At 47.8% G+C, this 20,207-nt stretch overlaps 2 protein-coding genes across 23 annotated transcripts in view; one reads left to right on the top strand and one right to left on the bottom strand.

Moving 5' to 3' along the window:
* The first annotated feature begins 1,581 nt into the window (after positions 1 to 1,581).
* Positions 1,582 to 20,207, top strand: part of CSRNP2 (cysteine and serine rich nuclear protein 2) — a 23,965-nt gene continuing 5,339 nt past the window's right edge. The window contains exons 1-5 of one of the 13 annotated variants that reach the window (XM_045365257.3): positions 1,582 to 1,840; positions 8,282 to 8,407; positions 8,634 to 8,870; positions 12,166 to 12,425; positions 17,646 to 17,942. In XM_045365257.3, the coding sequence (XP_045221192.1) occupies positions 8,720 to 8,870; positions 12,166 to 12,425; positions 17,646 to 17,942 (708 nt within the window). In that variant the 5' untranslated portion in view covers positions 1,582 to 1,840; positions 8,282 to 8,407; positions 8,634 to 8,719. Of the gene's footprint in view, positions 1,951 to 2,522; positions 2,659 to 7,505; positions 7,678 to 8,253; positions 8,548 to 8,633; positions 8,871 to 12,165; positions 12,426 to 17,645; positions 17,943 to 20,207 lie in introns of all 13 variants that reach the window. The other 12 variants (XM_074006870.1, XM_074006868.1, XM_045365256.3 and 9 more) reach the window with 12 other exon arrangements.
* The window catches only part of LETMD1 (LETM1 domain containing 1), a 21,661-nt gene continuing 18,118 nt past the window's right edge, over positions 16,665 to 20,207 (bottom strand). For 9 of the 10 annotated variants that reach the window (XR_012420247.1, XM_065524201.2, XM_074006887.1 and 6 more), the window contains one exon: positions 16,665 to 18,254. Coding sequence is in view for 8 of the 10 variants with exons in the window: in XM_065524201.2 (XP_065380273.1) it covers positions 18,139 to 18,254 (116 nt within the window). In the remaining 2 variants the exon portion in view is untranslated. The remainder of the gene's footprint in view (positions 18,255 to 20,207) is intronic. The other variant, XR_010579397.2, reaches the window with a different exon arrangement.

Here is a 20,207-nt window from a genome sequence, read left to right as displayed (position 1 = left end):
GGGAAGATCTCAGATATGGGGACATTTGAGCAGTTATTACGTGAGGGAGGAAGTATGTGGCTAGCTGGTGGAAGCCAGACAAAAGGCCTTGAGGTAAGAGAATGATTGCCCTGTTGAAGGAACTGCAATGAGGCCAGTGTATTCAAGCAGAGTATGGAAGGGGGAAAGTAGAAGCAAACAAGATGACAGAACAAAATGAGGGGGCGTGGTGGGGGGCGGGGGACAAGAGAATGCAGCTAGAGCTTGCCGAGCCTTATAGTTCAAGCCAAAGACAACAGAGAAGAAACCAAGACAATGTGTCCTTGGCAAATCACATACAACTTTTGACTTTTTAATCTTGGTTTTCCCCTTTCTTTTTTCTTTTCTTTTCTTTTTTTGAGACGGAGTTTCGCTCTTGTTGCCCAGGCTGGAGGGCAATGGCGCAGTCTCGGCTCAATGCAACCTCCGCCTCCCGGGTTCAAGCTATTCTCCTGGCTCGGCCTCTCGAGTAGCTGGGATTAAAGGCACTTGCCACCACCCTCGGCTAATTTTTGTATTTTTAGTAGAGACGGGGTTGCACCATGTTGGTCAGGCTGGTCTCGAACTCCTGACCTCATGACCCGCCTGCCTTGGCCTCCCAAAGTGCTGGGATTACAGGCATGGGCCACCGCGTCCGGTGCCCTTTCTTAAAAATAGGTTGCGGAAGGGCAGGGTGGCTCATGCGTATCATCCCAGCACTTAGGGAAGCCGAGGCGGGAGGATCGCTTGGGCCCAGGAGTGCAAGACCAGCCTGGGCAACATGGCGAAAACCCCTTGTCTATTTAAATAAATAAGTTAGTTTGCAAACTTGAGATCATGGCAATTTTTTGTTTGTTTGTTTTTGAGAGGGAGTCTTTGCTCTTTGGCCCAGTTTGGAGTGCAGTGGCGCGATGTCGGATTCACGCCAGTCTCCTGCCTCAGCCTCCCGAGTAGCTGGGACTACAGGCGCCCGCCACCACGTCCGGCTAATTTTTGTATTTTTTAGTAGAGACGGGGTTTCACCGTGTTGGCCAGGATGGTTTTGATCTTCTGACCTCGTGATCCGCCTGCCTCTGCCTCCCAAAGTGCTGGGATTACAGGCGTGAGGCACCGCGCCCTGCAGCAAATTTTTTTTTTTTTTTTTTTTTTTTTTAAGAAAACACTCAAAGCAGTTTCTCATGTAAGTAGATAACTCAAGATATTGCTTGATTCTTTATAACTTGGGCAGGCTGCAATAAGTCATATTGCTGAAGACTAAGACCCCATGAGCGAGGAGAAGGCGGGATCATGTTCCTAATGGCGTGTGGTACTGGCGAAAGGAAAAGGGAGCTTTGGAGGAGAATTCGTTTTTTAAGATCTGTAACTGAGAGTCTCCTCTCTTCCCCGATTAAAAGGTTGCAGCAGAGCTGCCGCCTCCGGAGCCAGTTTGCCCGCCGGCTTCGGCTTTGCAGCAGTCACCGCCTACAACTCCCGGCATGCTGCTGGGTGTGGAGCCGGCACGTAGACTCCATTTCCCAGCCAGCCCCGGGTCTCGGTCAGGACGTGCCGGCGCCTATAAGAGCCAGTGCTCTGCGGCCGGAGCCTATTGTTAGCCGGAGCCGGGGCGGTTCTGGGCGTCTGCTGCCGGGGGCGCCCGAGTTGCCGGAGCCGCCCGGCCCTCTCTGCCTGCCGGCTGGGCTGCCCACCGCCCTCCCTCCCCGCCCTGCCGCCCTGGAAGCTCCCCGGCCGTCGCCGCGGGGCCCGGGACTCGCTCGCTCCTCCCTCCTTCCCACCCGGGCTAGGGCGGCGGCGGCAGCGGGGGCGGCAGAGACCATCACGGGAGGAGGCAGCTGCGGCGGGGCCGGTAATGGGCCTAGGGGTGCGGGGCGGAGGGTGCCGCCTCGTCCTTTCTCGGGATCGGCCCTCGGGCGGCCGTGGAGGAGTGGTCAAGCCCAGAGCCGTGCGGATGGAGGGGTCAGAAACGAGAGGCTCGGACGGGAGCGGTCGGGGGGCGGGGAGGTCGGGTGCCGTTGGGAAGGAACCGAGTCGGGAAGAGGCGTGGGAGCGAGGGGCACGGAGGACGCGGGCCCGGACTGCGGGGGCAGCTCGCGGGAGACCGATGGGCGGCTTGGAAGCCTGCAGGATTGCGGATGAGGATTGAGTTCGGAATGGAGTGGAGAATGATGTGGGATGGAGGAAAGTGAAGGAAGGGGAGGGGGAACAGAGGAAAATGTGGGAGGAGTGGTTGGGAATTTGTGAGTAGCAGGCAGGAAGGGATGAGGAAGGCTGGGTAGGGGCTGCAGAGGATTGGAATGAGCGGGAAGGTTAGGAGGAATCAGAGGGAAGTCGACCGAGGGCTGAAGGGTTCGGAAGGAGTGTTCATTAAAGGGAACTGGTGACTTGACATGTCCCTTCGCTCCTGTTCCTGATGTCTCCCGTGTTTTTGGCGTCGTGTGGGAAAATGAAAGCATCAGTGGCCCTGGTTGCTAGCTTGATCTTTTTTCATAGGCCCAAACACGCAGCCAACTGCCACCCTTCCCTTTTAGGGCTGTGGTCTTGATTCATCCTTTTAAAGGGGTTGAGAGTGACAGTGTGACACACAAACTGTTCTTCAAAATGAAATGCTAGAAGTTATCCCCACAAGACAACACTGTCCCCTTGTCCTGCAGTTTTCAGTTCAAGGTAAATCCATAGTTCAGATTTTTTCTTCACTGGCTTTCTGTCTTGCAAATCCGCAAAGCCAGGATGTTGGTTGTGCCGGTGTTATAAATGACTGGATATCCTTGAGAGTTAATGCAGCATCATGTTCCAATTCCCACAAAGATCTGTCTTCCACACGATGGTAGTTTAGGCATGGAAAATTCTAACCTTGTATTAGCGAATGGGTACAAATCAGGGAGTGGGGGTGGTGAGTGCACGGCTTTCTTTAAACACCAGGCTTAAGCCAGGGGTTTTCATTTGAGCGCTTTATAAGTTCATGATCCTGGTGATCACAAAGACACATGGATCCATGAAATCCATAGTATTTGAGAAACTACAGTATCTTGTAAAAGGAGAAACAGGGCAGGTTATTTTATTCAGGTTTATCATAACACAGCAGCAAGCCTTCCTTCTTCCAACCCAGCTACAGATGGTAGCCCTGACCATCTTACTGGAGATTGTGATTCCTTGACCTTTCGCAGAAGGTTGGGTTCCAGTCAAGTGAAGACGCTTTCTCCTGTGAGATGCAGCTTATTACTTTGGACTCATTTAAGAAGACACATATTACCTAAACTTTGCAAATAGATTATTCCAGAAAATTTTGCCTGGGCAGTCCTTCTTGCTGGTCTCACATATGCTTTTTTTTTTTTTTTTTTTTTTTTAATTTTATTTGTTTGTTTTGGTGGTTATAGGAATCCTTATAGTCCTGAAAAAAACTTAGATCTAGTACTAAAATACATATATGCTGGTAGACCTCTTTATTAGGTGCTAGCCTGATGTCTTCTATGCTCTGGATCTTAACTATTTCGTATACCATTGGGAAATCTTCAGCTAGAAACCCTTGAGAAAAGACCATTAGACATGTAGCCAGAAAGTGTCAACTGACCTTTCATTTCACTGGCATTTAAAAGCTTTAAAGAGGGTTGCGTTATTTTCTCCAAAAGCATTTGTTGAGTTGGTCATTTTGACAGTTAACTGTCAGTTTTTACCTGCATTCCCAGGTGCTAAAACTTAACAAATGTATCTCTTGAACACGGGCATTGATCCTCTACCAATGAATAATTGAGAGAGGTAGGAATGACTGATTTTTCTGGTTGTAGCTTGAAAGATTAATTTGATGAATTGGAAAGTATGGAAACTATTCTGTTACTATTGCAAAGAAAGATTTCTTTTTTCAAAAAAATATTTTATTTATTTTTTTGAGACAGGGTCTGGCTCTGTCACCCAGGCTGGGGTGCAGTGGCACAATCTCGGCTCACTGCAACCTCTGCCTCCTGGGTTCAAGCAATCCTCCCGCCTTAGCCTCCCAAGTAGCTGGGACGACAGGCACATACCACCATGCCCAACTAGTTTTTGTATTTTTAATAGAGGTGGGGTTTTGCCATGTTGGCCAAACTGGTCTTGAACTCCTGGCTTCAAGTGATCTGCCCGCCTTGGCCTCCCGAAGTGCTGGGATTACAGGCATGTGCCACCATGCCGGGCCAATTTTTCAAAAATACAGAGACAGGGTCTCGCTGTGTTGGCCAAGTTGGTTTTGCACTCCTGGCCTTAAGCAATCCTCCTGCCTCAGCCTCCCAAAGAAGGATTTCTTCAGGGCACTAATGGAAGTGAACAGGAGGTTTGTTCTTGGTGCCCAGTGAACATCTTTATCTAAAAGTCAAGTTCATATCAGAGTCTTGGACAAGGGGAACTGGGTTGAAATTTAATCTTATATTGGTTGTTGGGACATAATAGATCTTTTTTCTTTTTAAAAAAATAATGGAGCTAATGTCAGAGAAAATGCTGCTAACAGCCTGGGTAGGGTGAAGAGCGCAATGGAGTCTCCTTGAGGATTTCCCTGAGTGCCATCCACGTTAATGGAAGAGTTTGACCATAAGTCAGTATACATGTTATTTACACACATAGCCATAGGTTCTACTTATTCTCAGACAGCTTAAGGAAAATACTTTTCTCCTAGGTGTCACATCTTTTTTCTTTCTTACCTATCTCCTGTCATTGCCCAGAAACCACTATTCCAGAAGTAGGAGGAGGAGAATAGAACAAGTAGCCAGCAATCCTTGCTGCATCCAAGCTCACAAAAAGTAACCTAGAGAGAACTGATACTCCTGAGGGCAACCGGGTTAAGACCGTGGAGAATTCTAGTAATAAAGATGATTTTGGAGCAGACCCAAGTTCATATGGGGCTTAGAGAGAAATATTCAAAGGAGATGCTACCAGAAGCCTGGGGACATCTGAGGAAAGAACAGGAGTGGACATTTACTTCCAGTCATAAATCCTTGAGTGTTTCTAGGCTGAGGAAAAAGCCTGCCTGCCTGCCTGCCTTCTTTCTTCTCTTCCCTCCCTCCCTCCTTTTTTTGACAAGGTCTCGCTTGACATGTCGCCTAGGCTAGAGTGCAGTGGCGCAATCACAGCTCACTGCAAGCCTGGACCTCCTGGGCTCAAGTGATCCTCTCAGCCTCCCAAGTAGCAGCCTCCCAAGTAGCAGGGACTAAAGGCGCACACCACCATACGCAGCTAATTTTTGTATTTTTTGTAGAGACGGAGTTTTGCCATGTTGCCCAGGCTGGTCTCGAGCTCCTGGACTCAAGTGATCTGCCTCCCTCAGCCTCTCAAAGTGCTGGGATTACAGGCGTGAGCCACTGTGCCTGGCCAAAGGCCACTTTTCTAGTAGCAGCACTAACTGGAGCTCAGTTACAACTCAGGTGGGCCTAAAACCCTTTCTGAGAAAGCAGATTTTTAGCTCAGTCAGATTTATCATATGGCTGATAAGTGGGGAGGCAAAATTAAATTCAGTGGGCAACATTATTGTATATCTTTTTTTTTTTTTTTTTTTTTGAGACAGTTTCACTCTTGTTGCACAGGCTGGAGTGCAATGGTGTGATCTTGGCTCACCACAATCTCCACCTCCCAGGTTCAAGCGATTCTCTTGCCTCAGCCTCCCAAGTAGCTGGGATTACAGGCATGCGCCACCACGCCTGGCTAATTTTTTTTTTTTTTTTTTTTTAGTGGAGATAGGGTTTCCCCCTGTTGTTCAGGCTGGTCTTGAACTCCCAACCTCAGGTGATCTGCCCGCCTCGGACTCCCAAAGTGCTGGGATTACAGACGTGAGCCACCGTAAATTCTATCTCTAAAAAGTCCCACCAACATAAGTATTCAGTCACAAGTTGTTCTCCCTCCCTGCTACAATAGAATGGAATGAGAAGTTTGTTTGTTGATAGGTATCTTTTTTTTTTATATATACTTTATGTTCTAGGCTACATGTACACAACGTGCAGGTTTGTTACGTATGTATACACGTGCCATGTTGGTATGCTGCACCCATCAACTCATCTTTTACATCAGGTATATCTCCTAATGCTATCCCTCCCCACTTCCCCCACCCTACAACAGGCCCCGGTATGTGATGTTCCCCACTCTGTGTTCAGGTGTTTTCATTGTTCAGTTCCCACCTATGAGTGAGAACATGCGGTGTTTGGTTTTTTGTCCTTGTGATAGTTTGCTGAGAATGATGGTTTCCAGCTTCATCCATGTCCCTATAAAGGACATGAACTCATCCTTTTTTATGGCTGCATAGTATTCCATGGTGTATATGTGCCACATGTTCTTAATCCAGTCTATCATTGATGGACGTTTGAGTTGGTTCCCAGTCTTTGCTATTGTGAATAGTGCCGCAATGAACATACGTGTGCATGTGTCTTTATAGCAGCATGACTTATAATCCTTTGGGTGTATACCTAGTCATGGGATGGCTGGGTCAAATGGTCTTTCTAGTTCTAGATCCTTGAGGAATCGCCACACTCTTTTCCACAATGGTTGAACTAGTTTACAGTCCCACCAACAGTGTAAAAGTGTTCCTATTTCTCCACATCCTCTCCAGCACCTGTTGTTTCCTGACTTTTTAATGATCACCATTGTAACTGGTGTGAGATGGTATCTCACTGTGGTTTTGATTTGCATTTCTCTGATGGCCAGTGATGACGAGCATTTTTTCATGTGTCTGTGGGCTGCATAAATGTCTTCTTGTTGATGGATATCTTTAAACCCAGCTAAAATCTTAACCCATAAAAAGCCCTCGGCTTGCTCCTTTCTTACCATGCCCTAAGAATGTGACCTCTGATGGTAAGATCAGTAACCTGAAGAACTGAACCGATACTTTGGGCATGTTTTTTAATTTAATTACAATTTTAATCAAATATTTGATTCTTTTTTTTCCTCCCTGGCCAAATTTATTTCAGGAATGTGCTTGTCTGAGACTTCTGATGGCTGAGGTTTCTTAGGTACATCTCGTGACTTGAATGCAGAATTGGATGCAATCTGGATAGATTAGGAAATACCTTCTCTAAGGTACTTATTAGGTCTGGTTGACTTTGTAGAGCTGATCCAAGAGCAGGCAAATTGCTTCCAACAGACACAGTCCAGAAAAACAGCTCTGTAGCAGGCATCTCTTAACACCACAGTATATTCTGGGTAGCTGCTCTGCAGTAATGCAGCCCTGTCGTTCTGGGCAGTGTTGTTATTCCTGCTGCATAATTAGCAACTAGTGAGATCATAGTCTGGGGAGATTCTGGCATTACTGAGGCAAGGGAGGGTTCGTGTCTCATCACACATGGCTCCCGCTCTGACAGCATTTCTGCTGAGCAGATTCGTGTCCTTCTGGAACTTAAATCCAAAGATGGAGGAAAAAGATTTGTACCTAGGAAATGGACTATCTCAGCCTCCTTGGTTGTATTAAAGCGTGTTGAAAACAACACTGCTTGCCATATTGATATAACCAGAATACATTGTTACTTCTCTTGCTATTTGTTTTCCCCTTGCTGATTTCTTTATAGAGGGCAAAGATTGTAAAGCTACGATGTCCTTGCACAGAGGATGGTGACAGACCAGATGAGGCCTATTTTATGGAGCAGTATGAGATTGGGAAAGATTCTGGGTTTTGAAGCCATGCAGATTCTAATCTTGGGTCCATTCTTTGGTACCAAATTTGACCTTTATAGAAGCCTGGTGAGACACTTTACACTTGTGAAGATCTGGGTAAAGGGTTTTCCTGACTGCTAATGTCCTTCAAAATTGAGTGCCTGGAGCAGTATTTCCCAAAGTGTATTCCAAGCATTATTTGCACTCTAAAATACCTTGGAAACAGTAGGTTCCATAATCAGGTTTGTAGAAACACTGCATTCTGTGTTCTCTCAGCCGTCACCATCCTTATTAGTATATTAAAAACCTCTAAGAGGTTCCACTATAGGCAATTTTTAAAACCCTTTTGACACAGCAGTCCTATTTCTATGTAAAAGCTATTAATACCATAAGATAGGCACTTTGGGAAATGCCGGGCTGTATTATCACTAGGAAAAATAAGTGGGTCTAGCCGGGTTCAGTGGCACGTGCCCTGTAGTCCCAGCTACTCTGGAGGCTGAGGCAGGAGGATTGCTCGAGTCTAGGTGTTCAAGACCAGCCTGGGCAACACAGTGAGACACTGTCTCTAAAATAGATAAATAGTTGGGTCTAGTCTTGGTTTAGGCAAAGCCTAATTCTGCCTTTTTTCCTTTTTTTTTTTTTCCCCCCCAACCAAACAAGTAGCAGTGATAATTGTGTTTTTGATCTCAAGTTCTTCTCACTGGTCTCTTGGAGAGCTTTCCTATGTGATCAGAAGAGCAGCTACTGTGATTCCTGGGCTAATGAAGTCTAGACCCCAGCTGGATTGGAAGCAAAGGCCTTCCCTCCACTGGGAAAGGTGCCGCTGCTACCCATCTCATTATTCTAAGAGTGACTGAGAATGGAGGGGCTGTTGAGAAACGAAAGTAGGAGAATGTTGGCCAGAGCTAGTAGAGAAAGAACATAATGTTGAGAAAGCAGACATCAGTGCTAGGTGAGGTGCGTGCTTTAGAGAGCTGTGTGTGTAGACTGGGGAGGGGTCTGTCTTGGGACAGGAATGCTGATTCCTTTTTTTCCCTGGGCAGAATCCTAATGTACCTGGCTAGCTGGTGGTGAGCAGGGGCTTTGGGGCCAACTTGTTGGGCTCCCCAAGGAAACCCCTTTGAAACCAATGGATGCATTCACGGGCTCGGGTCTCAAGAGGAAGTTTGATGATGTGGATGTGGGCTCATCAGTTTCCAACTCGGATGATGAGATCTCCAGCAGCGATAGTGCTGACAGCTGCGACAGCCTCAATCCTCCTACCACTGCCAGCTTCACACGTGAGTAAGCTGCTCCCTCCCTGCCTATACCCACATTCCCCAAGCAGTAGAACCCATGGCAGCTTGAAGCAGCTTCTATGTGGCTTGGGGATTTGCCCTTAATCATCATCTTTCCTTGCTCTTTGGAGGACCTCATTTCTCTAATACTGTAGACTGAAGTCTGATTTATTCTAGCTGGTTTTACTTGTGTTGTGGGTTGCTGGTTCCCAGAATGGGTTAAATTAGATTGAAGAAGGAGTCCAGGACTCTACCCTGCCCCCACCAGAGTCCCAGAGAGTTCCAGGAAATTGAGCTGTAGCAGGATATAAATGCTTGCTGCTTGGACAACTGGGGCAAATCCAGATTTCTTAATTCTTTTTTTTCTCAAGACGGAGTCCGCTCTTGTTGCCCAGGCTGGAGTGCAGTGGCGCCATCTCAGCTCACTGCAACCTCTGCCTCCTGGGTTCAAGTGATTCTCCTGCTTCAGGCCTCCTGAGTAGCTGGGATTACAGGCGCCTGCCACCACGCCCGGATAATTTTTTTGTGTTTTTAGTAGAGACAAGGTTTCATCATATTGGCCAGGCCGGTCTCGAACTCCTGGACTCAGGTGATCCACCTGCCTCAGCCTCCCAAAGTGCAGGGATTACAGGCGTGAGTCACTGTGGCTGGCCAAGATTTCTTAATTCTTACGGGTCTGTTAGTTCTGGGAAAGAACTTCTGATACTATATGAGGGGTTGCCCATGGGCCAAATCTGGCCCAATGCCTGTTTTGAAACTAAAGTTTTGTTGGAACACAGTCATACCCATTGTCTGTGATTGCTTTCACGCTACAGTGGCAGAGTTGAATTATTGCAACAGAGACCTCATGGCCTGTAGAGCCTAGAATAGTTACTCTGTGGCCCTTGACAGTTCGCTGTCCCCTGCTGCAGATCAGTGCTGTCGAATGGAATTTTCTGTTACGATAGAAATGTTCTGTATCAATGGCCGGGCGCGGTGGCTCAAGCCTGTAATCCCAGCACTTTGGGAGGCCGAGACGGGCGGATCACGAGGTCAGGAGATCGAGACCATCCTGGCTAACACGGTGAAACCCCGTCTCTACTAAAAAAAAAATACAAAAAACTAGCCGGGCAAGGTGGCGGGCGCCTGTAGTCCCAGCTACTCCGGAGGCTGAGGCAGGAGAATGGCGTGAACCCGGGAGGCGGAGCTTGCAGTGAGCTGAGATCCGGCCACTGCACTCCAGCCTGGGCGACAGAGCGAGACTCCGTCTCAAAAAAAAAAAAAAAAAAAGAAATGTTCTGTATCTGCATCGTCCAACAGTAGCCAGTTGCCATATGTGGCTATTGAGCACTTGAAATGTGGTTAGTGGCCGGGTACAGTGGCTCATGCCTGTAATCTCAGCACTTTGGGAAGCTGAGGTGGGTGGATCACTTGAACTCAGGGGTTTGAGACCAGCTTGGGCAACATGGCGAAACCCCGTCTCTACAAAAAATACAAAAATTAGCTGGGTGTGGTGGCATGCACCTCTAGTCCCAGCTACTCTGGAGGCTAAGGTAGGAGGATCACTTGGGCCTGGGAGGTTGAGGCTGCAGTGAGCAGTGATTGTGCCACTGTACTCTAGCCTGGGTGACACAGCAAGACCCTGTCTCAAAGGAAAAAAGAAAATAAAGAAATATGGTTAGTATAATTGAGCTGAATTTTTTTTTTTTTTTTTTTGAGATGGAGTCTTGCCCTGTCACCCAGGCTGTAGTGCAGTGGCACAATCTTGGCTCACTGCAACCTCCGTCTCCCAGGTTCAAGTGATTCTCCTGCCTCAGCCTCCTGAGGAGCTGGGACTACAGGCACGCCACACCACACCCAGCCAATTTTTGTATTTTTAGTAGAGACAGGGTTTCATCATGTTGGCCAGGATGGTCTTGATCTCTTTTTTTTTTTTTTTTTTTGAGACAGAGTCTCGCTTAGTCGCCCAGGCTGGAGTGCAGTGGCGCGATCTCGGCTCACTGCAAGCTCCGCCTCCCGGGTTCACGCCATTCTCCTGCCTCAGCCTCCTGAGTAGCTGGGACTACAGGCGCCCGCCGCCTCGCCCGGCTAATTTTTTGCATTTTTAGTAGAGACGGGGTTTCACAGTGTTAGCCAGGATGGTCTCGATCTCCTGACCTTGTGATCCGCCCGCCTCGGCCTCCCAAAGTGCTGGGATTACAGGCGTGAGCCACCGCGCCCGGCCGGTCTTGATCTCTTGACCTCGTTATCCGCCCGCCTCAGCCTCCCAAAGTGCTGGGATTACAGGCATGAGCCACCATGTCCGGCCTGAGCTGAATTTTAAATTTTATTTAATTTTAATTAGCTGAAATTGCCGCATGTGGCTAGTAGCTGCTGTATTGGACAGTCAAGCTATAGATTGTTATATCCAGAAAAGATTACCTAGAGATCCTCTTCCCAGCTGATGTCTAAAAATGGATTTTGTGGTCATCTGTTTAGGTATAGTCAGTCTGGAGGCAGTGGTATGAACCAGCTGAGGTTCAAGGTCCCTTCTGACAGAGCATTTAGGATTTGCAGATATTAGACAGTTCTCTAGGTATAGAGAGCACGTTTAGAGAAGAAGAGTTGAGAGCCTAGATGGATGAGAGAGAGCAAGCTTCCCAAACAGGTCATCCCTGAGTTAATAAAGCATCTCTTGGCCGGGCGCGGTGGCTCACGCCTGTAATCCCAGCACTTTGGGAGGCCGAGGTGGGCGGATCACCTGAGGTCAAGAGTTCAAGACCAGCCTGGTTAACATGGTGAAACCTCGTCACTACTAAAATACAAAAATTAGCTGGGTGTGGTGGCACACGACTGTAATCCCAGATTCTCAGGAGGCTGAGGCCAGAGAATTGCTTGAACCCCGGGGGTGGAGGCTGCAGTGAGCCAAGACGGCGCCACAGCATTCCAGCCTGGGCAACAGAGCGAGACTCCGTCTCTAAATAAATAGACAAATATGGCCGGGCACAGTGGCTCACGCCTATAATCCCAGCACTGTGGGAGACCGAGGCGGGCAGATCACGAGGTCAGGAGATGGAGACCATCCTGGCTAACATGGTGAAACTCCGTCTCTACTAAAAATACAAAAAATTAGCCGGGCGTGGTGGTGGGTGCCTGTAGTCCCAGCTACTCGGGAGGCTGAAGCAGAATGGTGTGAACCCGAGAGGTGGAGCTTGCAGTGAGCCGAGATCGCGCCACTGCACTCCAGCCTGGGTGACAGAGCGAGACGCCAAAAATAAATAAATAAATAAATAAGTAAATAGAAAAATAAATAAAACATCTTTCTGTGCTCCCTTCTCAGCCACATCCATCCTGAAGCGGCAGAAGCAGCTGCGGAGGAAGAATGTACGCTTTGACCAGGTGACTGTATACTACTTTGCCCGGCGCCAGGGTTTTACCAGTGTGCCCAGCCAGGGTGGTAGCTCACTGGGCATGGCCCAGCGCCATAACTCTGTACGGAGCTACACACTCTGTGAGTTTGCCCAGGAACAGGAGGTGAACCATCGAGAGATTCTGCGTGAGCACCTGAAGGAAGAGAAACTCCACGCCAAAAAAATGAAGGTGCCTAAGGGGTCTGGGGTCTGCTGCTGTCCATGTAGGAAACCATTTAGGTTCATTGGTTGGTTGGTTGATTGATTTTTTTTTTTTTTTCCGGGACAGAGTCTTGCTCTGTCGCCCAGGGGGCTGGAGTGCACTGGCATGATCTCAGCTCACTGCAACCTCAGCCTCCCCGGGTTCAAGCGATTTCTTGTGCCTCAGCCTCAAGAGTAGCTGGGATTACAGGTGTGCATCTGTCTAGTTTTTGTATTTTTAGTAGAGACAGGGTTTTGCCATATTGCCCAGGCTGGTCTCGAACTCCTGGTCTCAAGTGATCTACCTGCCTTGGTCTCCCAAAGTGCTGAGACTACAGGTGTGAGCCACTGCACCCGACCGATTTTTTTTTTTCTTTTAATTTGACTGTTGTCCTTGGGGTATAGAGATTTCAACTCTTTCTAATGAGAAATCTCAGATTTGGAATCAAATCTTAGTCCGAGACTCCCTTCTTTTTATCTGGCAGGGGAGTCTACCAGATATAGCAAAATGGCTTCCCTAAAATTTCCTCCTCCCAAACCCCCACTGCCTCCCTCAGTTTTATGTATGTATGTATGTATGTGTGTTTTATTTTGAGACAGGGTCTCTCTCTGTCACCCAGGCTGGAGTGCAGTGACTCAATCACAGCTCATTGCAGCTTAAACTCCTGGCCTCAAGCCATCTGCCCATCTCAGCCTCCCAAGTAGCTGGGAACCACAGGCTCATGTCACCATGCCTGGCTAGTATTTTTTTTAATAGTAATGGGATCTCAATTCCTGGGCTCAAGTGGTCCTCCCCTCTCGACCTCCCAAAGTGCCGGGATTACAGGCATGAGCCACCATGCCCAACCTCCCCCAATTTTTTCTTTTTTTAGGTTTAAAATGTGAATACGTCCAGGCATTCAGGTCTGTCACCCTGGAACCCAAGGAAGCACAGTTTTCAATTTCTGGTCAAATGATTGTCCCTTGACTGGATGCACAGAACAGGTTTTGGATATTTCACATTCTCTGAAAGGATCCTGCTGTTTCTATAACCCCCATCACCCTTACGTGATAATCTTGTAGATACAAACAGCATTATCAAATAGTTATTTAGACTTGTATAATACTATGCCTGCCACCTGATACAGCACCAGCTCTTTGAGAGAGAGAGAGGCTGGGAAAAGACCCACCTTAGATGCCTCTTCATAGCCACCCATTTTTTTTTTTTTTGGGGGGACAGAGTCTCGCTCTTTTGCCCAGGCTGGAGTGCAGTGGTGCCATCTCGGCTCACTACAAGCTCCGCCTCTTCGGTTCACGCCATTCTGCTGCCTCAGCCTCCTGAGTAGCTGGGACTATAGGTGCCCAACACCACGCCCGGCTAATTTTTTTTTTTTTGTATTTTTAATAGAGATGTGGTTTCACCATGTTAGCCAGGATGGTCTCGATCTCCTGACCTCGTGATCTGCCTACCTCGGCCTCCCAAAGTGCTGGGATTACAGGCGTGAGCCACCGCGCTTGGCCCATAGCCACCCATTTTTTATCTTGGCACTGTTTGGTATTCCCATAGCTATAGTTTCTACTAATTCTCAACAATTTCCCCCAGAGATCCTGATTCCAAATTTGAAGAACACCAGTTTAAGCCTGGCCAGGTTTCTCTGGAGCCCAAAGCATGCTGACCCATATTAAAACAGGTAGCTCCATTATTTCCAGAGTCATGAGAGAGACACATCAGAATGTGGTGTAGTTGGAGAACTGGTGGTAGAGAATGTAGGCTAACCAGAGCATCTCATTCCTTTCTTTCTCTGAGAGCTCTATGTCTACTTCCCTCAGACTATTCCTAAAGCCCTACACCTGTTTTTCTCACTCTAGAATGACATTCAGGCTTCCCTTTCCTCTGTCTTAGGAATTCCATCACTGACCCTATCACCTTCCAGCTGCTGTAGCAACAGCTGGGCAAATAAACACTGTTCTCATCAGTTGCACTGAAGGCATTCCTTCCTTTCCCTAGAAGAAAACTCCTCTCTCCTGAATCTGGCAGAGGAATGATCTGTCAAAACAGTATACCATCCTGTTGTGTTCTCCACTTACAGGAATTCTAGGGACAAAGCCAGGCAAACCCAAGACAGGTACAGAAGCTCTACTTGTTAGCAGGATGTTTAGTGAGCACCAGCAGTGATGACATCTAATACAGCAGCACTCTGGTTTTTTAAAGATGGGGTCTCATTTTGTTGCCCAGGCTAGTCTCAAACTCCTGGGCTCAAGCGATCCTTCCACCTCAGCCTCCCAAGTAGTTGGGACTACAGGTGTGGGCCACTGCACCAGGTTTATCTTTATATGTCAAGAGGAAGCCCTTGCTTTACCTTAGCTAGTTTATTCTTTGCTGAGATTTTTTTTTTTTCCTCTCTTGAAACAGGGTCTCACTGTGTCACCCAGGCTGGAGTGCAGAGGCCTGATCATAGCTTAGTGTAACCTCAAACTTCTGGCCTCAAGCAATCCTCCTGCCTTAGCCTCTTAAATAGCTGGGACTACAGCTGCATCACCACCACGCCTGGTTAATTTTTGTAGTTTTTTTTTTTTTCTTTTGAGACAGGGTCTCTCTCTGTTGCCCAGGCTGGAGTGCAGTGGCACAATCTTGGTTAACTGCAACCTCCGTCTCCCAGGTTCAAGCAATTCTTGTGCCTCAGCCTCCCTCAACTGAGATTATAGGCATGTACCACCATGCTGGGCTAATTTTTTTATTTTTAGTAGAGACGAAGTTTTGCCACTTTGGCCAGGCTAGTCTCGAAGTCCTGGCCTCAATTGATCCACCTGCCTCGGCCTCCCAAAGTGCTGGGATTACAGGAGTGAGCCACCGTGTCCGGCCAATTTTTGTAGAGACAGGGTCTTGTTCTGTTGCCCAAGCTGGTCTCAAACTCCTCGCCTTAAGCAATTCTTCCCCCTTAGTCTCTCAGAGGTGCTGGGATAACAGTAATGCGCCACTGCCCCAGGCCTGTTTTTAGCCCTCTATAAGAGAGGCAGTTGGTTTCAAAACATGTACATTCTGCATCTCTCATGTACCATCTCATGTTTGTCTTCCTTTGGGGTTGTTCCAGCAGCTGCTTGGTGTTCTGCAATTTTAACCATAATTTTCCTAATATTTTTTTTTCATTTTTTGTATTTTGGCCTGTTATCCATATGGAACTCATTATCATGAACAGTATAAATTGGGAATCTTTTTTCCCCCAGAAAATATCCAGTTGTTCCAATACCATTTAATAACTAGAAGACTCTTTTCTCATTGATGTGAAATGCCACTTCTATCTTGATATTTAAATTCTCACATCTACATGAATGTCCTTGTGTTACATCTCTAATCCCTTGCCTATGAGAGGACAGTAGGAGAGGGGATGCTTAGGGGGAGGTCAACCCTGGAGATGTAGACAGGAGCAATCCTGAGATCCACAGAAAGGCCCTTGTAGTTGGCCTGCCTAGTACTGAAACCACTGACTAGGGAACCTCCAGAAGCCCCACGTTACTTTTCATTTCTCTACCGCCTCCCCCACAAACAAACAAGAAAACCAGGTGTGTAGCTGATTACCCAAGTCTGTTGCATCACGTCTCTCCCAGGAGTTGTCCCTTTACCAGCTCTACTCTGTGGTTGTCTGATGAAATCAACCAAAGGCTCCAGTCATGTGGCTTTCATCCTGCTAGCAGCTTCCAGAGCCCCAGGGATTATGAGGCCTCATTTTCTTTACTTGAATTCTCTAGTGAGTTTTCAGAACTCTTTCAGCCACGGCTTGTCTTCAATCTGTCCTTCCACCGAGACTCCCTTTCTTGGCTCTCTATCCATCCCAGCCCAGAAAACCCAGATTTCTGCCTGTACCTAGTACACTCAGTGTTATTGATACCACCTTTCCTCACATACAGCTTTTCTTTGAAGTCAAATAAAAAAGGATTAGGCCCGGTGCAGTAGCTCACACCTGTAATTGTAGCACTTTGGGAGGCGGAGGCAGGTGGATCAGTTGAGGTCGGGAGTTTGAGACCAGCCTGGCCAACATTGTGAAACCCCGCCTCCACTAAAAATACAAAAATTAGCTGGGCATGGTGGCAGGCACCTGTTATTTCCAGCTACTTGGGAGACTGAGGCAGGAGAGTCACTTGAACCCAGGAGGCGGAGATTGCAGTGAGCCGAGATCATGCACTGCACTCCAGCCTGAGCGACAGTGAGACCCTGTCTCAAAAAAAAAAGTTAGAAAGGAGAAGGAATACATTTTTTCTCAGCTAAGGGCTTTCTTTAATATCTGTTAATATATTTGCTTTTTCTCCTGACAGTAAAATGGAGCTCTTTAAGTGCATGCACAGATAATTGTTCACACTGTGGGGATTTGGGTTCATTGATGAAGACCTGGTAGCCTTTTACTACACTTCGATGTGCCCTTTTTTTCAAGAACGTAGTTTTGCATGCAGTGGGTGCAAGTTGAAGGTGTTTCACATTTTTCTATATATCCAAGCATCATCCAGTCATGTACCTTTTTCTTTCTGTGTTAGAAGGCAAGTGAGCATAAATTAGGGGACACGTGTCTGGAAATGGAGGGTACGTTTGTGGAAATAGATTTTCGTGTAGGAGGGAAGATGAGACGGGTTTTTGAGAAGGTTGGACCCAGAAAGGTCATGGTGCATAAGATTTCCCATCTTCCTACTCTGGATTTATTCTTTTGACCGGTGCTAGTAAATATAGCAGCCAGTAGTCACATACAGCTATTCATTAAAATTATGTAAATTGGGCTGGCACAGTGGACCCCAGCACTTTGGGAGGCCGAGGTGTGTGGATCACTTGAGGCCAGGAGTTCAAGACTAGCCTGGCCAACACAGTGAAACCCTGTCTCTACTAAAATTAGAAAAAATTAGCCAGGCATGGTAGCTCACACCTGTAATCCCAACTGCTTGGGAGGCAGGAGAATCACTTGAACCCAGGAGGCAGAGGTTGTAGTGAGCCAAGATCACACCACTGCACTCCAGCCTGGATGACAGAATAAGACTCGTCTCAAAAAAATAAATAAAATGACAGTTTTCCAGTTGCCGCATTTCTAGTGCTCAGCAGCCACATGTGCTAGCAGCTGCCATCATTTTGGACAGCACAGATATTCCCATGATTGCAGAAAGTTCAAGGGACAGCGCTGCTCTGGGACGGTCATTGAGGAGGCGCGTGCCGCTCATGTCTGTGAGGCTAACCTTTCCTGTCTCCTGGCAGCTGACCAAGAACGGGACAGTGGAGTCGGTGGAGGCCGATGGCCTGACGCTGGATGATGTGTCAGATGAAGATATTGATGTGGAAAATGTGGAGGTGGACGATTACTTCTTCCTGCAGCCTCTGCCCACCAAACGGCGACGGGCCCTGCTGAGGGCTTCTGGGGTCCACCGCATTGATGCTGAAGAGAAGCAAGAACTTCGAGCCATCCGCCTGTCACGGGAAGAATGTGGTTGTGACTGCCGACTGTATTGTGACCCAGAAGCGTGTGCCTGCAGCCAGGCTGGGATTAAATGCCAGGTCCGTCCAAGTTGGCCTGAGATAGTATATCTACACCAGGGTCAGCGTGGTGAGGTGTGGGTGCCACTGAACATGGGAGGCCCATTCAGGGGTGCTTTCCCTATGGCTGTGAACACTCTCCAATTCCACAACCCTCCTCCATCAACAGAGTAAGCAAAGAGCACACGGCCAGGCACGGTGGCTCACACCTCTAATCCTAGCTACTTGGGAGGCTGAGGTAGGAGGATCTCTTGAGTCCAGGAGGTTGAGGCTGCAGTGAGCTGAGTTCACACCAGTGCACTCCATCCTGGGTTGCAGAGTGATTCCCTGTCTCTTTAAAAAAAAAAAAAATTTTAGTAACATTTAGTAACTGTTTCCTAAATACTGATTCCTTGAGATAAAAGGAAGCAGGGCTGGGTGCTGTGGCTCACATCTGTAATCCCCAGCACTTTGGGAGGTTGAGGCAGGCAGGCAGATTGCCTCCCAGGAATTTGAGACCAACCTGGGCAACATGACTAAACCCCATCTCTACAAAAAATACAAAAATTAGCTGGGCATGGTAGCATCAGCCTGTAGTCCCAGGTACTCAGGAGGCTGAGATGGGAGGAGGATCACTTGAGCCTGGAAGGCATAGGTTGCAGTAAGCTATGAATGTGCCACTGCACTCCAGCCTGGGCGACAGAGCAAGACCCTGTCTCAAAAAGTTAGAGAATGATGCGGGCCTATAGATTCTATCTGCAAACACTTATTCTTAGTACCTTTATTCCAATTTTGAAAAATCAAAATAGTATTCAGAGCTTTATAATTCAGGATCAGACATGGCCTAGCAGAGCTTAAAACCATAGTCACATGAAAGAGAAAGTATCATGTCTTTTTGGCTGCCCTTTTTTTTTTTTTTTTTTTTTTTTTTTTAATGAGACGGAGTCTCGTTCCATCGCCCAGGCTGGAGTGCAGTGGCGTAATCTTGGCTCACTGCAACCTCCACCTCCCGGGTTCAAGTGATTCTCCCGCCTCAGCCTCCCAAGTAGCTGGGATTACAGGTGTGCACCACCATGCCCGGCTAATTGTTGTAATTTTTTTTTTTTTTTTTTTGAGATGGAGTCTTGTTCTATCGCCAGGCTGGAGTGCAGTGGCGTGATCTCGGCTCGCTGCAACCTCTGCCTCCCGGGTTCAAGCAATTCTCCTGCCTCAGCCTCCCGAGTAGCTGGGACTACAGGCGTGCACCACCATACCCAGCTAATTTTTATATTTTTAGTAGAGACAGGATTTCACCATGTTGGCCAGGATGGTCTCAATCTCTTGACCTCGTGATCTGACTGCCTCGGCCTCCCAAAGTGCTGGGATTACAGGCACGAGCCACCATGCCCAGCCAACTTTTGTATTTTTAGTAGAGACAGGGTTTCATTGTGTTGGCCAGGCTGGTCTTGAACTCCTGACCTCAGGTGATCTACCTGCCTCAGCCTCCCGAAGTACTGGGATTACAGGCATGAGCCACCGTGCCTGGCCCTTTGTTGGCCCTCTAATGGGGGACAGTTTAAGACACATTTCAGTTGAAAACGACAATACCATCCCAAAGAATGAAATTTATCTGGAACTTAATTACTGAGGGTGTAGATGTTGAGTCCTTGCGATTGGATTTCTCCTAACCCTTTATTTTTAGCTGGGTAACAAATACCTGTGGTAGATCTGGCCAGATACTGCTTTTCAGACCAAAGTCCTATAATGAGTTATTCTGTTACACACACACCTGATAACAGTCCTAAGAATTGATGCAGCTGGGCCTGGCATGGTGGCTCACACCTGTAACTAGCAGTTTGGGAGGCTGGGGTGGAAGGACTGCTTGAGCCCAGGAGTTTGAGACCAGGCTGGGCAACATAGCGAGACCCTATTTCTTTTTTTTTTTCTTTTTTTTGAGACGGAGTCTCGCTCTGTCGCCCAGGCTGGAGTGCAGTGGCGCAATCTCGGCTCACTGCAAGCTCTGCCTCCCAGGTTCACGCCATTCTCCTGCCTCAGCCTCCCAAGTAGCTGGGACTACAGGCGCCTGCCACCACGCCCGGCTAATTTCTTTTTGTAGTTTAGTAGAGACAGAGTTTCACCGTGTTAGCCAGGATGGTCTCGATCTCCTGACCTCGTGATCTGCCCGACTCTGCTTCCCAAAGTGCTGAGATTACAGGTGTGAGCCACTGCACCCGGCCGGGAGACCCTATTTCTACAAAAAAATTTACAATTAGGGCCTGGCGGCCAGGCGCGGTGGCTCAAGTCTGTAATCCCAGCACTTTGGGAGGC

The sequence above is a fragment of the Macaca fascicularis genome, chromosome 11 (genome assembly GCF_037993035.2).
Source record: "Macaca fascicularis isolate 582-1 chromosome 11, T2T-MFA8v1.1".
In the NCBI taxonomy this organism is placed as follows: Eukaryota; Metazoa; Chordata; class Mammalia; order Primates; family Cercopithecidae; genus Macaca; species Macaca fascicularis.
The sequence above is the reverse complement of the archived record's forward strand: the minus strand, read 5'-3'. Positions and strand labels throughout refer to the sequence as shown.